The following is a 19,666-nucleotide window of genomic DNA, read 5'->3' as shown; positions in this document are numbered from 1 at the left end:
TTTAATTTTATAGTTTATTGTATAGTACAAAATAATAAGGGTATTGTGCTGCTTAATATTGTATAAAATACACGACAAAAATATGATTTTCGGTTCAGGAAAGAACCCGATAATTTGTAATTCTATTATAAATACGATTCAATTACCTGCGATCCATTAGGCACCGGTGAACCTTGAACTCCAGATGCCGCGACCGCGGCAATAGCTCTTTCCCGTTGTGCCAGAAGTTGCGAAACCGAGACGCCGGAATAAATGCCGCCTACGCCTCCCAGTTTTCTCTTCTTCTTCTTGCTGTGACCATCTGCGCACGCCAATAAAGTGTCTCTTAATAAACTAGAATCGAAATTCAATTATATCTTTAATTTACCAGCACCAACTTGAAATTGATTCGACAAAAGCATTTTCCGTTCGGAGTGCAATTGTGAAAGACAATAAGTTTCCGGCGCTAGAGAAATTAAAGTACGACTTATTCGCCCTAATCCCGCACCGTCGGCTTTTTCGCTTATTATTCAGGCGATGTTCCAAGCTTCTTAATGAAGCAAATGTTCCATTTGAAATCCCGCCGCAAGGTTAAATTGTATTTAGCCCGACATTCCCGTGCTTTAACCCTCCACTTTTATTTAAAACGTCAACCTTATTCTCGATTTGCGCGTTTTCATTTCGAAAAATATCGTTTCTCGTAAAAAAATATCGTCGGTAATAAACCAAGACCTACTGTCATGTATTAAAAAGTTAATTATATTATTATGCAATTAATTATCACACACGATCTTTTAAATAAGTTCTCTTAAGTGTTTCATAAAGTTTAAAACTACGGAATTGAATTTTAGTATATTGTCTCGCGCGTATATCTTTAAAACTGATTAAAAATAAAATGTGAATTAATATAAAAAATAAATTTGCATGATTAAAGTATGCAATAAAAGTATTATTAATATATTTTAATAATATATTAATAAAATAAATATAATGTACATACATACATTTTCTATACTTTGACAATAAATATTTTAAAAGACTTATACAAATTTAAAAAATATAAAATTTTATGAAATATCGCAATTCTCTCTCGATGAATAATAAATTGTGTACAAACAGAAAGAGAGGTAATGTGTGCGTATAAAAATATGAAAGTCTATCAACATTATAGCATATCAATAAAATAAATGATATAAATATGTACACAAAAAGAGATGAAAGAATTAAACAATTTTATACTACTTTGAAAACATTATCATTTGCATGTCTAAGAACAGTTGCAAGAACCATCGACGCTTGCGAATTACCGTGATTTACGAGAACGTGTTAGAAGGGAGGAGAAATAAGATTTTCAACGGGGCGACAGACTAAGGGGGATCTTTTATCTGTAAGCCTACAGAAGATAATTATTCTTCGTGCGCGTCGATTGGCGCGGGGAGAGAGCCGGATAATTCTCGGCGAAGAGGGAAGAGCATGAAAACGACGAGAAGAGAAAGCGAAAGAGGAGGGTGATCGTAGTAATGAATCTACGGTAAGGCAACTTGTTCGTCCTGAGGGCAGTTTAACCCGATTTTCCAAAGGAGACGGAAGATTTGCGTAAAATCTTTGGATCCATTTTGTGGCTTCCGGGGTTTTCGCGCGAACGCGTAAAGTCTCCCCGCAGCCATTTACTTGGAATGCCTGCAGTCAATGGCTCGAGCAATAAACGTTCTCGTCGTTAAACTCGATGAAAGAGGGCGACGTAGTAATTGGAAGATGTAGTTCGTCGTTTGCGGCTGTTTTTAACCGTCTCAGGTAATTGGTTCCAAAGCACGGGATGTTCGTTGTTAACTTGCTCGTAACAAATGATTGATTTTATGGATATGTTTGTTAAATATTTAATTGTTCCCATTTGCTCTGACTAAAAATACATATCTTCTGGCATTTGAATTCAGAATAAATTATAATATGTTAAATTATACATGGTGTGATTTATTACCAATGAGATATTGTGGGAAAGATTTAAATGTGAGTTAAATTTCAGAACTGCAATTACTAAAGTGTTTTAAACGAAAGCATTAATATAAAGTTGTTTATGAAAGTTTTCGATTTCTTTAAGATTTACACGATTTAAAATTTGGACGATTTCTGAAAAGCAATTAATTCTAGCGACGAGAGCATCAATTCGCTCATTGGGAAGCTAGAGACACAAACGCACCTGTAAAGGTGATATTCGTAATCTCGCGAGATAAGTCCACTCTTCAGCGATCTCACTGACGCAGCAAGGGCGAACGTTGGTGGCATCGTCGGCGTTTTAACTACACCTACAACGAGAGTCAGGCACGAGCGTCGCGAATTTACTTTCGAGCTCCAGCAATCTCGACGGCAAATAACTCTCTTTAATGCGAGCATGAAAATCCGCCGGGATCGCGTCGTTACGCCGTTACGTCGAGGCGTTGATGTGGACTAAGCAGAGCGAGATTGAAATGCGCTTGCGCGACCAACCAACGGGAGCGGATATGAGGGTGGTTCAGGGGAGAGACAGAGAGAAGAGTAAGGACCCGCCGTCGAGGGAACAAACGTCACTCTCGGGGCAGGCGCAAGAATCACAACCGGACACAGTCGTTGGACCACAAGACTGCTCTCTCTCCCTACTCCTTATGCGCGCGATCGTGGCTCGGCTCCTCGTACGAAATTAACCCTTATCAACTCTGTGTCTACCACCACCATCTTCCCCTATGATCCCCACCGCGGGGGATTACAGCCTGGCTTCTTTCACCCCCTTCCTCTTGTATCCACCACCTTCGCCATCGGTCGCGATACGTCGTCATCGTCGTCGTCGTCGTCGTCGCCGCTGGCAGCGAAGGGAAAACGGATTCTTTCCTCCTCCCGGGACTTTATTGATCGACGTCGCGATAAGAAGGCCGCGAGCCGGCCGATTGATCTAAGGATATGGCTGCTACACCACGATCTCGTCACGATGATAGATAGAAAATGCCTCTCCCGCAATCTATTCTCTTTCTTATAATACAATTCGAATTAATCTATTTCATCTATGCCAATGATCAACGATGATGCGCGATAAATGTTTCAGATAAATTTCTCTATTTGATTAAACAATGTATTAAATTTCATTAACTGAGATCTCTTCTTGTTCACTCCATGCAAATTGGATCTAGCGTTTATACTTCGTTTCATCCTTACACTTGTTAAGAAGATTATTTTTCTCAGCAGTATCCTATGTAAACATACGTTTCGAAAAGAATACAAGGGCCTAATAGACCTGTCTAGTGTAGGTGGTAGAGTTAATCTGTTTACACGACACGATATCCTCGATAAGCAACGAAAACAAACACTCGCATGCAAGTCAAATCCACTAAAGAATTTTTTATGGTTCGCCACTGCAGTGTGAAATCCGGTAGCTGCGCGAGGGTGAATCGTCGAGGTTTGTCGCCCGTACAATCTGTTCTGTTCGTTGCTGTCTGGGTGTCGCCGTAACTGCCACGAGGACAAAAGTGATCGATCGAGCTTCAGGGGAAACTGTTTACAGGGAAAATTGCTTAGAGCGACAAAAGATCGCACAAACCGCGCTCCGAATGCAAGCATTATTATTCATTCGATAATTGTATGATATAAATCTCGTTGAACGCGTTTCTTCATTTTTTTCGATTACACAAAATAATGAGATTGGACTAATTATTTTAATTAAATCAACTGGATTTTAGATCTGAATATACATACAGCAGAAATATTTTATTCCATGTTTCACTTGTCACCATTTAAATGCATACAGAAACAGTTTATACTTTTGTAAGAACACATTAAACATTTTGTATAATCCGAGAAAAGTTGACGCGACAATTAACATATCATAAAACGTTCACCACCTCATATAATTGCGATTTCCATTTTGCTCTCGTGACCGACAAAACCGAAACAGACGTTCAATCATTCCTACTCCCAGCGCGGTATATAATCCATCGTACATAAGCAAAGACCCTTCCCTCCCTTTTTAGCTCTTTTAGCAAAGTCAAACTGAAAATCAGAAAAAGGGGGAATTAAATCGGGCTCCCAGCGGGGGGTGAGCGCGTTATGAAAACTCGTGGAGCTCGATAAAGATTCATTCTCCACTTATTCCCTCTGCTGGTTTTTCCCCTGTCCGTACGATGTGTGTATGTGTGTATGTTTGCGCAGAGACCTATGGTGCGGTAAAGAGAAGAAAGTCGAGAGAAAAAGCTCCAACCCTCCCATATCCAGCGTGTCGTTTTATATCACCGGAGAATTGGAATCGAAGCGGGCGCGAGCGTGCGTCGATGTTAAAACGACCCTATAAAGTCCCATAAAAACATTGCCAACGACGTGTACGTATATACATATATTCGCACACGCATCTACACACAAACATCGACCGTATATATAAGTTAAACTTTAGCCCCAGATTTCCAGACGCAAGCGCGAAACTATCCGCCCTCTGCTCGATGCTGCGCACGAGTGCGCCTATGCACCGGAATGCATCGCGCTAATCTATTTACGAGCGGATACACAGCGAATCGATCCATCTTTGTTGTTGATAATAATTGCAGAGCAAACTCTTTACAAGTGCCAGATACGAAGAAGAGAAATATGTTACATTTTATAAATATCTATCCTCTCGTTTTATATAAATCACAGAAAGACAAATATAATTTTAATCTTCAATTTTACACAATGTGTATAAAAAATTGTAATATTTTCTAAAATATATATGTATACGTTATGTAAATATACATCATTTTCGCGATAATCGAGTAATTCGATGTTCGAAGAAATGAGAGGGGTTCTCTCCCGACCCTCCCCCTCCGCGAATAATATTAAAACGTGCAGTTACGGGAAACCCAGGGTGGAAGTTTAATAACCGTTGGTCGCCGACACGACCGCGTCCGGCTTTCAATCTACACAAGCGGATTATAATTTCTAGCCAACGCAATTTGGAGTACAGGTACGGTGGGAACGCGCGTTCGTCGCGCGTTCTACAACAGCCGCTTAATTAACGGCGCGGAAGTAAGGAAAAAAGGAAAAAAAAAAAGAGGGAGAATGGGAGGAGAGGGAAAGAAGCAACGCGGCGGGATGGGGGTCGGTTATGGGATTTGGTAATGAAATTCGGTGGAGAGTTTGGCGGCTACGGTGATACATCATTCCACCACCCTGTCTCCGTTTCGCCATCCACCGCGCTTCTCTCGAGCTTTAATGCGCCAACGAAGAAAAGACGATCCTGAAACCGGGAGGAAAGAAGGGAGGAAGGGGGTGCGATGGGGGGCGAACCGACTAATGCCGCAATTTCGTCCTTCTTCCACCGACTCGACTTTTTTCCCTAATGATCACGGCTCACTTGACGGGGTGGAAAAACTTTTGGTCTTCCTCCAATAAAAGTTGGCACGTGTTTCCCGCGCAATGGTGAATAAACGTCTCGGCGATTATGGCGCCGGTTCGACGTCCGATTTGACAGAAAACTTTGTTAATACGCCGAGATCGATAGAGAAAGTTTCGCGGGCACGCGTATGCGAGTTTAACTGCCGAGGTCGTCGGGATTACGAAAAACGAATGTTGAGGAAATCTGCATTTTGATTGATCGCGGGAATTTCGTCTAACGCGAAAAAAAAAATTGAAAAGTTTAATGCAATAACGGAATATTTAAATAAAATATGTAATGTAAATTATTTGTCCTAAATTTTGTTTTACATCTTTGTTAAAATGTTTAACTCACAGATTCAAAATTATATTCTTAAAAATCTCTCACATTTTCGATATATACTCTCTTATTATACCTGATTTCATAATTATTGCACCTTTTTTCGATGGCGATTTTTTTCGATTCAAATAATAATATATAATCTCATATTTTTTTTTGCAATCTTACCTTTTCTGGTTTTATCCGGCGACGTGGGCGAATCGGCGTTCGCGTGAATCGAGGTCGTTGTCGGGCCAGAAGATAAAGTCGACGACGAGACCGCCGGTGTACAGGACGCAACAGGACTGGCGGCCGCGGCCGGCAGCAAAAGTTTCCTCTTATGGTTGCAGAGCTTGGTCATCTCGCGCGTCTTGCCCTGATCCGGACTCCAAGGTCGTGTCGCAACCTGAAACAAGAACGTGCCGCTCGTTATTCGCCTGATAGTATCGCGCAGCCGGTGTGTGATCGGCTAACGAGTTAACTTTGAATCATTTCGAATGCACGATGAAAGATCATGCAATATCGTTAAAAACTTAAAAGTACTTGGAGTATTTTTTTAAGAGCTTTAACGAAGTCCACGTTAAAAATCTTGGATAATTATATTAATATTTTTATTTTTATTTCATATTTCTGTCATATAAAATAATAATCTTCATCTCCGCCTGATTTCGTCGAGAGGATTGCCTAATAATCGGTGAATATCGATGCCTGCAAAACAGCGAACGAAATATGGCCGAGCAAAGCAAGTAAAGGGAAGAGATAGCCTTAGCTGACGATGCTCATGAATCTCATGATCGATGCGCGATGTTGCGAGCGAAGTTAAAATGTCTGCGAGTTGAAAGTTGAAAGGCCAATGCCCGTAATGGCCGGACTTTGCCGTGTTACGTGTCAGCTCGGGAGACTTTTCACAGCAATTTACGGCCGCAAACACGGTGCCATTACAGCGTATCGTAAGTAAGATAATGCCACGCTTGATATATAAGAGCTATCCGTAAAAGCGCCAAAATGTTAATCATCGTTTCCTCGATGGTCTCTGATGATATGCGCGATATTACTAATCGCTAATGATGAAAACAATATACAAAGAGAATTATACTGCTATATGTACTAATTAATGGAGATCTACGTGCAAGATATATTTGGCAATAAAAAAAATGTAGCAAATTCGCGAATACTGTTCTCGCAAATGTTTGGAGTTAAAGATGCGGATGTCGAGTTTTAGCTGAGCTGGCGGAAAATATTAGATTCCGCACAACAGAGATTTATCACACACCACCTAAACTAGTACCTAGCAAGTTAATTAAGAACGACCTGAATACGGCGCCGAGATTAAGCGTACTCGCGGCGCCGGTTGGCCTTGGCATCGAGAGCCAACGAGTGTAATGATGTATACAGGCAGTTAACTCAATCAGTCCTTTTCTCCGACTAGTCTATCATTCACTCCGCTTCTGACGAGACGCTCATCAGCAGTGATCATCTTCACCGGTTAATGGCGTTCACGATATAAGAGAGACTAAAGAAGTTTGTGTCGTAGACATGCGCGATCCACTTTGAAAATATTGCGGATCAATCAAAGATCCTGTCACGATAAATAAGACAAGGGATTATAATTTATGAATCTATCGCAGCTACCACGCCAGATCGATCTTTCAATTAAGAAAGTAGTATCGATCTTCGATGATGGACACTTAACAAAAAAAAGAAGAAAAAATATACAAGGTAATGATGTAATAAATATATATCAGCATATTCTAAAAAATTAATTTTATTTTTTAATTTAAAAAAAGGTATTCTTTACGGAGAACAAAGCACTATGAGTCAAAATGAGATGTGTGTGAAGAGTCCATTTTTTTTCATTCGTATTCGCTCGGGGAATTGCGTCTGAGCGTGCAATTGCGGTTACGTCGTACAGTCGTATATTAGCAAAGCGTACGCGCAAGGTGTTTACATCACTACCTAAATAATCCTCACTGAGAGAGTATACATACGCGAGTTACACCGCGGATTGCCGCTTTCCACGGCATTATTTCCCGTCACACGCCGCCCATTGCACGCGAGGTAATCACACGGCGACCGGCGGCGGAAACCGCGATTTAATCCTTTTTCTCGGACGCAAAATGAGACGCCATACTGCGACAGAAACGACTTTAATATGATAGCTTTTACCCATCCTCTTATCCAGTGCCCGTGTTCTCGTGCCCCGGGAACGAACGTGGTCGAGTATCTCTTCCCCTCTTGATTAGACGATCCCGAAAGGGAAAATAAACTGCGCTACACGCACTGCTTGTAATTATCACGAACCAAACGAGAGTCAACTACACGTTAACGTTTCTACATTAAAACTGCTTTACATAATAGGTTACTGTATCGCATACATAATTGCGATGAATTATTGTATCGGAAGAAAATAAAATTGATATAAATCCTTGCAGAGAATTTATAATTAAATATGCCTACAGTGTAAATTCTAGCGTGTGAATAACAAGTGTTAAATAACAAGAGATAAAATATAAACATTATCAGGTGTAAGATCACTCTTATTTTTCATCTCTTTAGCAAGGATAGCCATTTAATTATAAAAAAAAACCCTACAACAAAAACGATGATAAAAAAGAAAAAAAACTCGCTAGGAACGTAATAAAATTATCACGTAATTTATTCTTGAAGATATAAGATTTAAACTGTTATTCATTGATTCTAATCAACTAGATATTCATAAATAATTATATAAAGTGAATCATGCAATGTGCCGGCATTTAAATCGAAATAATTAATATCATAGCATAAAATTGATATCGAAACTTATGAGGCTTTTCGTTTGCGAATATATTCCTCGCCAAATTTCTGCATCGCGCGTGAGCAGCAAATGAGTGCGAGTCGCGAGTTTTATTTCGAAGGAGATAAATCATCGTGCCAACTCTGGATCTCGGGATCCAATCAACTCCGCATGCACCAGGGCCGTATTCCTCACGGCATAACACGACGACGAAGCGAAGCGAAGCGACGCGCTGACCTCGACGTCGTTAAATTAAATTTATGCCATTCCCGCGACGTCCTCCTCCACTGTGCAACATACATACATACATACATGCATATACCATATGCGTTTATCGTTACCGCGCGACATTACGTTGAATTAACGTAACAAGGCTATTAGTCTGCGATTTTACGACTTTAATCGTGACAGCGGGACCAAACTGCTCTACTCTCTTTCTCTCTCTCTCAAGTCTCACAAATTGGCTCTCGAGACAATCACGTCGTACGTATCTGTCAACTGTGGATAATTAAATGTGCGTATGTGCGTATACACGATTGTTCGCAGGTAACATTCCCAGAGAATTGTCGGCACGCTGATTGCGCGGGAAACTGCGCGTGTCTCTTTCTCGTAACGAGCGGTAGCTCATTCGTTACAGCAAGTACAAGCAATAACGCTAAACACTACACCCAAATATAATTGAGTGAAATAGCGAACGTCGTTGTGTGTAAAACGAGGTTAAATCCATTATCGGAATGTCTTACGATTTTATATATTACTATAATTTCCCACGATATACATATATACGATATATACAGGCAACAGTGTGCTTCGCTATGTAATTTAATTATATCGAGTATACACTTGAGGCACACATTATTATTTGCACTCGTCGCACTAAGTTTGTAATGCATTGTAATAAACAACGAAATATGATTATTGTGTTACGTATAATGCAATTTATTTTCAATTTGTTTTCAAAGTATCTTTAATAATTTTTATTTCAACCCCATTTTTGCGTTACGATTTATATACGACGTCATGCATATGTTTTTCATTTCGCGCGTTCATTTTCACGATGATAATATAAAATTTTATAGACTCGCGTTATTAAACTTGGCCGCTATTAAGAGTCTCGCATCAAAGCCGGGAATATAGATCGACAATGAATGTTCGTCAATGCGAATATCTAATTTACGATCGACGCTGCTGTTCCCGCATTAATATCGCCATTATTGAACTCAAGCAACTATCGGACGTTATAATGAAAGGTACCTCCACGTCTACAAAGAACATTCGGTGTTGAAACGCGCCACTGCGAAATGAGATGCACAGCAGTGACGTACAATTAATTTAACCGAATACCTAAATTACACGTTAATTACTAAAGAGCAACGGTGGCATAAGATGAGAGGGCGCTTAAATATTCGTCAAATACTGTCATTTGACAGCGAGAAAGGAATCTTATATATTTAATCTACGACTCAAATATTTCGTTTAAAATATTAATATAGAAAAACTGATTTGTGTGTGCAGGCATTTTTTCACATTATAATTTCGAAAAATTTGCAATTGCGATACGAAGAATCTAGGACGCGTATTTACGTCACTGCTCGATAATTAATTAAACGTTAATTGGCAACTCTTCACCGATAATTGTGCGCCCACCCTCATTTTCTCGCGAAAGCTTCTTATACGGATTACGACACGTGCAGCAGAGTGTTCACTTTCGAATAATTAGTTATTCGTTTAATGTACGAATATTACAAATTCTGTCGCGTCTGTCAATCGATATATATGCCGAACACGCGTCTCTTATTATAGATCGCAGAGACGACGGATGATATAATTAAAGGTCGATATTATCGCATATATATCACAGTAAACTCAATCAGCTGTGATATTTCAAAAGTCAATCATCGACGCGTGGGTGTTGCCATAATATCGCAATATCGAGGATCATGACGACACCAGAATAGAAGGAACAGGAAAAGAAACGTTCTACGACTTACGGTATTTGATCAATAGATGATAATTACCTAGTTGACTAACTGATACCAATTCATCGTGCGATAAGTCTCTCTCTCGCTCTCGTAGGATATACATATAGTGTATATTATTCCTCGTAGGAAGGAAGGCTTTATATGTTAACGATGCTCGTAGCAGAAATGAAAGGGGACGCGTGCTCCCTGATGCTCGCTTAATTACCACTCGTTCACGAACGAGTGATCTAACTGTTCATGCTTCTACTATACGAAGCTTTTACTTATTGCACGAGACACTGATAAAAATAAAGTTGACGATGTAATAAAATAAATAATCGGCAATTAGTGCATACAAGGTTAATTTGAACAGAGATGAATAAAGGATAATAGACATCGATTGCCTTCCGTCGTAATTTTCGCGAGTAATTAAATTAAATTAAGTTAATCGATCGCTTAATTGCCGAATAATCGCGAATGATTACTTGCTTTCATTTTGTTTTCGATAATACTTTTTTTTTCCTTAATCATCCCGTGCTCGTAATAGCGCGGCACAGATATTTCCCGGAGATCTCTCTTAATAGTTTAATCAATTAATAATTATTACCGTTCGCGATAAGAGCATTCGCGTTTAATTGCCGTTTAACCCGCTTTACGGGAACGCAATAAAAGCAAGAACATTATTATGAGAGAGCCGAGTCGAATTGAATTAAAGCTTGAATTTGCAGCGCGAATTCAACAAATAGATGTATATATATAATTGTTTAATACTAATTTAGCAGGGAGACACACAAATACCGGGATGTAGCATTTCGAAACGGTGGAATAAGTAATCCTCATAAATCACCGAGTAGATATCCGATAATTAACATCCGCTCGACCTCCGTTTTCCGTGGAAGCGAGAGGATGATGCTCGCGTTTCCATGGAGGGAAACAAAGGGTCGAGGATATGTCGCCGTCATCATCACCGTCGTCGTGAAAAGCGCAAACGAGGGACGATAATTCAGAAGTCGATGGTCATCGTAATTTTATCTCGAGCAGCGGCGGCGAGAGAAAGAAGAGATCAGCTGTGCGCCTAGAGGGAGGTAAAAGGGAGAAATGGGGCCGGAAGAACCCCGGTAGAAACTGAGAGAGAAGGAGGAAAAAGAAGAAAACGGAGGTAGTGGATGTGCCATAATGTTTTACGATTCTCATTTATAATGTCTCGGTAATGTTTCGCTCAGTATGCAGTGCGCATTCGCGGCGAACTGCATCGTCGTCGTCGGGCACAACGGAGTATCGTTCCGTGCGGCATTAATTTTCGTATCTGGAATTTATCGCGCCCTTCTTTCTCCCCTGCCTCCTTCTTCCCTTCTCGTCGACCGCGGATATTTTGCGAGTTGAGAGATTTAACCGGCGGTTTCGCCAACGACGCAATGCGCCACTTTTTCTTTTTTACAGCGATGCTTCTATTCGGAGAAAGAGAGAGAAAGATGGGGCAAAACGGAGGACGCTGAATTATTTTCGTTCCCAGCGGTTTGTTCATCTTGCTTTCCGTCGGAGACTGATATGTATTTAGAAACGTAATTTGAAGTTTAAAACTCGCGCGTGCACGAGGCGGAAAAATTCATTTCAGATCTTACCTACTTCGTTATTAGAATTTCTTAAATTCTTAATAGCAGACAACCGTACAATCGTAGAAATATATCTCACGGGTTTTGAATAGTTTGACGGAAGGATCGCCTCATATAATTGCTAAGAGAAGTAAGTTTGATCAAAGTTGAACGACTCTCTCGTACTCGAATTACCGTGAAAATGTGCGACCAACTTGAATATTTTATCCCGTATATAATAAATATTTCTCTAGCGAAATATATAAGCTCTGGGGGAAAGCAGCGTTTTCAGTGCATCAGGAAAAATTACTAACGTGACTCCGCCCGGTAGAAATACGAGGTCCCCGACCTTTCCGCGATATTACGGTAATCTATCGTAAGTGCCAGGCGCGCGCGGACCGTTATAAAAGTTAAAGCGTATTAAAAAAAAAACGGGAAATAAATTATAATTGCATCCATCACGGTCGCCGTAACTCGATTAAAAAGAACGCAAGTCCGTATAATTCAGCATAATACGTCCCAGATAAGCGTATAGCACTTAACTGAAATTAACATTAATAAAATTTGCCCATTCCCGCGAAATTCCCAGAAGACTGCGCCGGAACCTTCATAATGGCCGCGTTTTACGAACTTCGCGGCTCCGGGGCTCATTTATAAAGCCTGAATGAGGAAGACGAGAGCGGCGGTTCCGCGAATTCAATAAAAGATGCTCGAGTGGGCGGGTATGCTCACTTTTTCACGATGTTATCAAACGAGAGACCGCGCGCCCCTCTATCTCGTCACGAAAAGAAAAAAAAACAAATTTTAAAGCTAATATGAATCGCAAATCACAAATGCACGAGCGCGGAAATAGATGTATCCTTCTAGATATCGGAAATATCGCGTAAAACTTGTGTAAGTATATATTTATAGATTAGACAAAAGACTCGTCGTTATAAATCGAAATAAATAGGATGCCAAGAAATAAAAATAATTCTGTGCTCACCGAAATATTAAAACAATAAAATGCGCGAGACATTTGTGCGCTGCATTTTTATAAATTTGATGCAGGTGCTTGTCATGTCTTGTCGAACTGGCAACAAACAACTTTATACCGCCGCCAATTATCTCGAGATATAAACGACGCGAAAGATCTCGCTAATAATTAATTATATTTGAGTTCTTATTATGGAAGAGCAGAGTATAAAGCGATCGAACGATCGGTGCCTTAATTAAGAAGAAATTATCAGACGCGCGTCGATATCTTGTGACTCTGGAATTGAAACCCCGAATAATTTATGCCTTCAAATTACAAGGTTTATATTTATTGTCCACCGAGTATGGCGTACAACAGAAGAAACGAGCCAAAAATATCGATCTTTATTTAAGTAAAACTTTAATTAGAACTGAAAACGAGACATTATAATTTTATATTTTAAAAAGAACGGCCTCATATCGGCGTTATTATACTTAATATGCCTTCCAGCAGTAAGTAATTTATTTCAATTGTCACATAATAATACAACTTTATAATTTTGAAGCTATAATCCTATAATAATAAATGTAGGTCAGGTTTTACATGTGCAATACCTATTATAATATCTATGCAACATATAATACACGTATATAAACACACATTTAATCTCTTTAAGGCTTTTTATGATCAAATAATAGCCAATATAATAAGCATTAATGCACATACAATTATTCATTAAACGCCTCATTATATCGGCATGAATACTGAGGACGCAATGTATATAATTATTTTATTAATATTGTTATATATCTCGCATTACTCTATCATTATTAGTTATGAAAACACAATTAGACTACCGATCGTCCGGGTATTGCGTATATTCTGGTTTATACAAACATCGTAAAAAGATGTGCCCGATCGTTTAAAGGTCGACGAGGACGCATATGTATATACATATAGTATATATCGCCACGACACGCTCAATAGGCAAAGGCCGGTAAATTGCAATTCCTACGACCGAACGCTGCTGAAGGCGTATTAATATCCGCAAATGACAGGCAAAACACACGTCTCGATCGACACGTAATGCCACGTTGTTGGAACGATAATCGCGTCGACGACGACGACGACGACGACGACGACGACGACGACGACGACGACGACGGCGACGACGACGACGACGACGACGACGCTCGATTTTCTCGTTTTATCACTCGCATTATGATGTCAGAATATAGCACGCACGTTGTCCGTCGCGCCTTGAAACATCGACCGGGTAATCGCCGTGTATCGATTTTCTGCGTGTATCGACTTCTGCGAACCGGTGTGTTAAAGCCACTTTTTATCGCCGCGGGGCTGTATCGCCCCTATTAGGGTCTTTATACTTTCGCAGGGGAGTCACTTTCCTCCTTCATTCGTCCGCGATCCGCGCGAACTCGATCTCTATTCGAAATATCTCGATGATTACTCTCGCGTATTCAACTGCCTCTCGATATATCTTATTAATGTCAATTTCACAATCTAGTAATAATTTTAACTCGATTCCATCGAAAACTATTAATTTTCTCGAACCTTTACCGAGACGACCGATCCAAAGGAGTTAAAAGCTTCGGTAAATTTTAATATGTACTTACAGGTCGTATAGGATCGATATCAGCATTCGTCTGCGAGTTTATTTAATTGACGTTTACTTTCCCATGGAGCGAGTCGAAAAAATGGTTCATTTACGTCCTCGAGGAGGAATATGGAAATAAAATTCCACTCGCTGAACCAATCGGCTCGCGAATTCAATCTCAAGGACGAATAAAACAACGAATTTACGCACGCAAAAAGTATAGACGGAGAAAACGACTTACGTCTCAAGTATATCTGTCGCTTAACAGCGGGGGGGAATCGTGGCGACATTAAGTTACGCAAAAACGCATCAGCGCAGTTACAAATGTAAAGAGCGCAATTTTACGTTCAACTCCTCTCCTCGCGAATAATAATGTTTACAAGCGAATGTCGGGACTCGCTCCGCGATGGTGCACACGTTAAGTTGCAACAAGAGCAGAGCCCTGCTGAAAGCCCGGCGCCACAACGGTCGTTTAATTAAATTAAAATGTAAAATCAATTATCGCGCGAGCTAGGCGCGAGTAGCGTAGCGAGGCTGCCCATAAAGAGAGAACCTTGGCAAAAAGATAAATCCTCGATGAATCGACGTGCGTGAGTCTACTGGCCAGCCTCAGGATGCCAGTAATTATATAACTATTCCGCGTCGATGCCTGACGATTAAATCTTGCTGCAACTCTAAGCACGAGTACGTACCATTTTAATTTTGCATCTGAAAAAGTGTACTCAATGCGTATGTGCTGAATATATGTTATAAATTCTACAAAATAATTCAAGAATTATTGTAATTTATACATATTCGTAATTGCTTCATAAACAAGCGGCATAATTAACGAAACAAAAATGCATTCATGTTTTACTGCAGGAGATACATATAATCTCTTTAACAAAAATTGTATATATAATATACTTTAATTTTATAATTATTTTTGCAGCGGTAGAAATATAAAAGAAATATGACAATAATGGGAAAAGAAGGCTCAAAAAGCCATGCGTTACTCACATAAAATTTTTAAATTATTTTTATACAAATTTTATTAAGTGTATTATACAACGCGCCAGTCTGTTCGTCGTATCCTCGTTATTGGTAACCACATATTAATTTAATCAAAGAATACCGTGGGACAACACGCAAGTCAAACGTTTCGCGGTTTCGAGTCGGTATAACTGGAAATCGGGAGAGAGAGAGAGAGTTTCACCTCTCTTGGCGACCGAGACGTAATGTGAAGAATAAACCGCCGTCGGCATGGTTTATTTATCTGCGCTTTTAATCGATTCCGAATAAAAGGCCCACCCTTGCCGGGGACACGCTGATTGGCAAGAAATCGCGCGCCACCCTGCTCGCCACCCGGTATCGAAAAACCGGTATGAGTTACGGCGCCGAGATAAAATCGTCTTCCCTGCCGCCATCCGTTGCCTCCTCGTCCTCCTCCTCCTCGTCGTCGTCGTCGTCGTCGACGATATTACGTCGATGCTCCGAGAAACGACAGCTTTTTCTCGCGGCTTATAGCGAACACGAGGCGAATACGTGCGCGCTTGGAGAAATCCTGTGGACCGATACGATCGAGTTGTCATACTGCAAAATCGCTTTTTCAGCTGTCGCAGCTCGCCGCGTCGCTGGAAGAGAAAGAGAACGCGCGCGCGTCCAGCATCGGTGATATTAATCTCGGACGAAAGTTAATTTAGAATTGATTTACAGGTACACGGGTACCGATCGATACATTGTGTGTAGCTCACTGGAGATTATCTTATTAAAAGAAAAAAATTAATTACTAATCAAGAAAATAAATTACGCGGAATGTCCCCAAATATTAGTCCACGTAATTTCTTTAACGAAAATTTCATTAGACATCATATCTTTCTTTTACTAAAAAGTAATTGAAAAACATTATATTAAATATATCTGTAATAAGAAAAATGTAAAACAACGTAAGCGAATTTACGATAAGCAAATCGAAATAAAAACATGAAATGTCAAACGTAGCGGGCAAACTATGTTGGTCGTATACTGTGGTTTATAAATTCCGCAACTGGAGTAACTAATTGTATGTACATACGACATTTAAATGTCGAAAGGATAAGCACGAATGTATATCGCGTCGCTAAATATGAGTTACGATCGCGACTAAACTTTGTACCGTAAAACGCATAAAACCGACACGTGCACATAAACGGAAAAAAACGCTAATTATATAATCGTCGTGGAATATTAAAGTCTAATAAATTCGCGATCGCGGTTGCGAGCTTCCTTTTTACGTATATATTATCAGATCACCCGCTATAAATGTCTAACTGAGCAGCGTTCTCAATTGAATTCAATTTCAATCCTCGGGTTGTGCTTCTTGCTGATTTTTACGTCATCGATCGATAATTGCGATCCAAGACGTTCTGTGAAACTGGACAAGGCAATTGACTTCGCGTGTGTAACGTGCGCGCAATAATTGCATCCCGAGTGACGAGGTCGTGAAAGAAATCATCGAGCGTGATCAGTTCGCTTCGTGTTTCTCTCCTCTTTCGATGACCCGCTATCTTGATCTGCCAATTATAAAATACTTGAAGAAATACGTGGCACGTATGATCTATGTGAGAGAGTCTACACAGAGCACTTTTAGCGTTAATGTTAGTGGCTAAAGTAGAAAAATTCTCTCGTGGTCCTCTGTAGTAAAAAGCGCTTTGAAAGCCGTGACTTTAGTAATTGTTCCGCCAAGTGTGCGAAAAATCTTTACGATTTTATTTGCCGCCGACAGCGTGAGATGAAACGAGGCGCAGCCACCCTCGTAAAAGCGAACCATTATTTTCGCGGCGAGATGATGACTCGCCAGTTTCTAACGCGACACTTATCAATAACGAGGCAAACTTGCGCGCGATCTTTTTCGACATAATATTCTTTATTTTATATAAAATTTAGAAAATTTCACAAACAGCGAGATCCACCTCGTGTACTACATTTTGCGTATAAATATTTCAATGATAATTCGAACGAAAGTCGTCTTTGTGATGTTTGGTGCGCGCACCAATAATTACGCCAGCCTTGAATGTCAATTCCCGTCAAAGACGCCGAGCTCACAGTCGATCCACGTATTCTCAAGGTCTCGATAATAATAAGACCGTACGCGAATGTATAATGCAATAATTTCGCCGGTGGAAGAAAAAAAAAGTCACTCGCGTATCGGAGTAATTACTGGAAGAAAGCCGACTTGTGCGTAAGTAATGATGTATCGGCACATAATTTCAGACCCGTGCGCCCTTATGATACCCGAGATAACGGAAAAATAATCGATTCATTATACCTCCGCGCCTCTTTGACATCTATATGGTTGTATCGGTAATAATCAGTCGGACCTTGGGGATTGATAGGATCATTTATATCGAACGAAATCAGAAATGTTGGAAGAACGGTACAGCACTTCAAGGCGAAATACTAATGGCGGTGCCTGCACGCAGAAAATTAATCGATCTCAATTATCACGAGAAACACATCGAGAAGACTCGAACTGCACACACTATGCTGCTCTAATAAATATATTTATCACTCGCTCAATATAGATCCGCATTATACGCTTACTTTTAATTCCTTGTCTTGCAATATTGCCCTACAAAAGGATTAATCTTCTCGATTTTCTCAATCTCATCCAAGTAATAATTGGACTGATAATTCTTTTAGCCACCAAAAAGATATTTGCTCTGAATTTATTCCACACATTCATGATCTCTCGGCAATCGAGAGAAATCTCCCTCGCTCTCCAATAATTCATCTCGGTAGCCGTACGACCTTTCTCTCGTGCAATAAAATCCGTAACAATGGCCTCCGGCGTTTTTATCGTTCCGCATATAATAACGATGACACAAAGTTTCAACTGACGCTAAACGTACGTATATATAGGCAGAGATATATTTGTAAAACCGATAATTGTCTCAACCTTAGGACCGTACCGCACGATCGACTCTACGTCACTCCGATCAAATTTATCGCCTCGATCCGCGATTTCGATTCGCGTTATTTATGAACAATTGACAAACCGAGCTATAAACTACCTCTGGATTGGAGAATAAGCAGCCCGCTAAATATTCGGCCCGACATACACACCAGCTTAATAATTGCGGTGGCCTCGAAATAATTCTTCTTCATTCGATTGCTTTCGAAGCCTTGTATCAACGTGTACAATAGATAAAATTAAACAATAAAAATAATTAAATAGCATGAAAAGATCACAAAAATCTTTGAAACTATTTTGTGCATTTTTCTCATTATTTGTAACTGAGAAAAATACTATATTAATATATATTAAACTCTTACACATGAAATTACAATATTACAATATATTAAATTTTATTCCGTATCGAGGCGTGGATACAAAAAAAAATCCTATGAATAAAATATAAGACGAGAGATTTCCGTTAAAACACGTAGAAATAAAACTGCTCCATCAATGCAACATTCATTTAATGCGAATAATCGCGCGACGATATCCGCTACACGAGCGCACAAAAAGATCACGATGTTCCGAGGTCTCCGGCTCGTGATTTTTCGACGAATTTTATTAATGCCCATGTATAACAGGCGAGGAATATTTTACGGGTGTTGTTACGGGGGGGTAACCTCGCTACGGAGGCCCAAGGACGACGCGACGATGCTCGAATAAAGTACGATGGCATAAATATCGACGATGCACATGTACCGGGGAAGTGTAATTAGAGACATGGGGAAAGATCCCAAAAAAAAAAAAATGAAAAAAAGGAAAAAAGGTAGTATTATTCCCGTACAAGCGAACGATGGGAAGAAGAGAGCGAAGCGAGAAGCCGCGAAGAGAGTATCTCGGAGTCGTGACCCAACGACGTTGCAATGGAGTTATCGGCTATGAACTGACGGGTTCGAGAAGAACCGTCGTGCTCCGTTGCGGATCTCGAAGGCGTAAATTGGTCGAGAGGAATCGTTTTATTACGAGAGAGAAAGAGAGTGAGGGGGACGAGGGATCGGACGCGAAGAACAACACGAAGAGAACGGAGATGATGCACGAACAACACTCCGTGGATGCTGCGTCCTCTTTCCTTCTTTTTTTATTTATTTATTTATTTTTTTTTTGTGCATACATATACACACACGCG

The 19,666-nt window shown here is 40.1% G+C and overlaps 1 protein-coding gene across 4 annotated transcripts in view; it reads right to left on the bottom strand.

The window, feature by feature from the left end:
* Positions 1–19,666, bottom strand: part of LOC145944727 (uncharacterized) — a 209,812-nt gene that overhangs the window by 16,652 nt on the left and 173,494 nt on the right. For all 4 annotated transcript variants that reach the window (XM_083053282.1, XM_083053284.1, XM_083053286.1 and 1 more), the window contains exons 3-4: positions 5,855–6,071; positions 147–301 (exon numbers count right to left, since the gene is read on the bottom strand). In XM_083053282.1, the coding sequence (XP_082909408.1) occupies positions 147–301; positions 5,855–6,071 (372 nt within the window). The remainder of the gene's footprint in view (positions 1–146; positions 302–5,854; positions 6,072–19,666) is intronic.

Source organism: Prenolepis imparis, unplaced genomic scaffold (assembly GCF_030444845.1).
Source record: "Prenolepis imparis isolate NDT839.2.m4 unplaced genomic scaffold, iyPreImpa1.0 SCAF_13, whole genome shotgun sequence".
Lineage (NCBI taxonomy): Eukaryota > Metazoa > Arthropoda > Insecta > Hymenoptera > Formicidae > Prenolepis > Prenolepis imparis.
The sequence above is the reverse complement of the archived record's forward strand: the minus strand, read 5'-3'. Positions and strand labels throughout refer to the sequence as shown.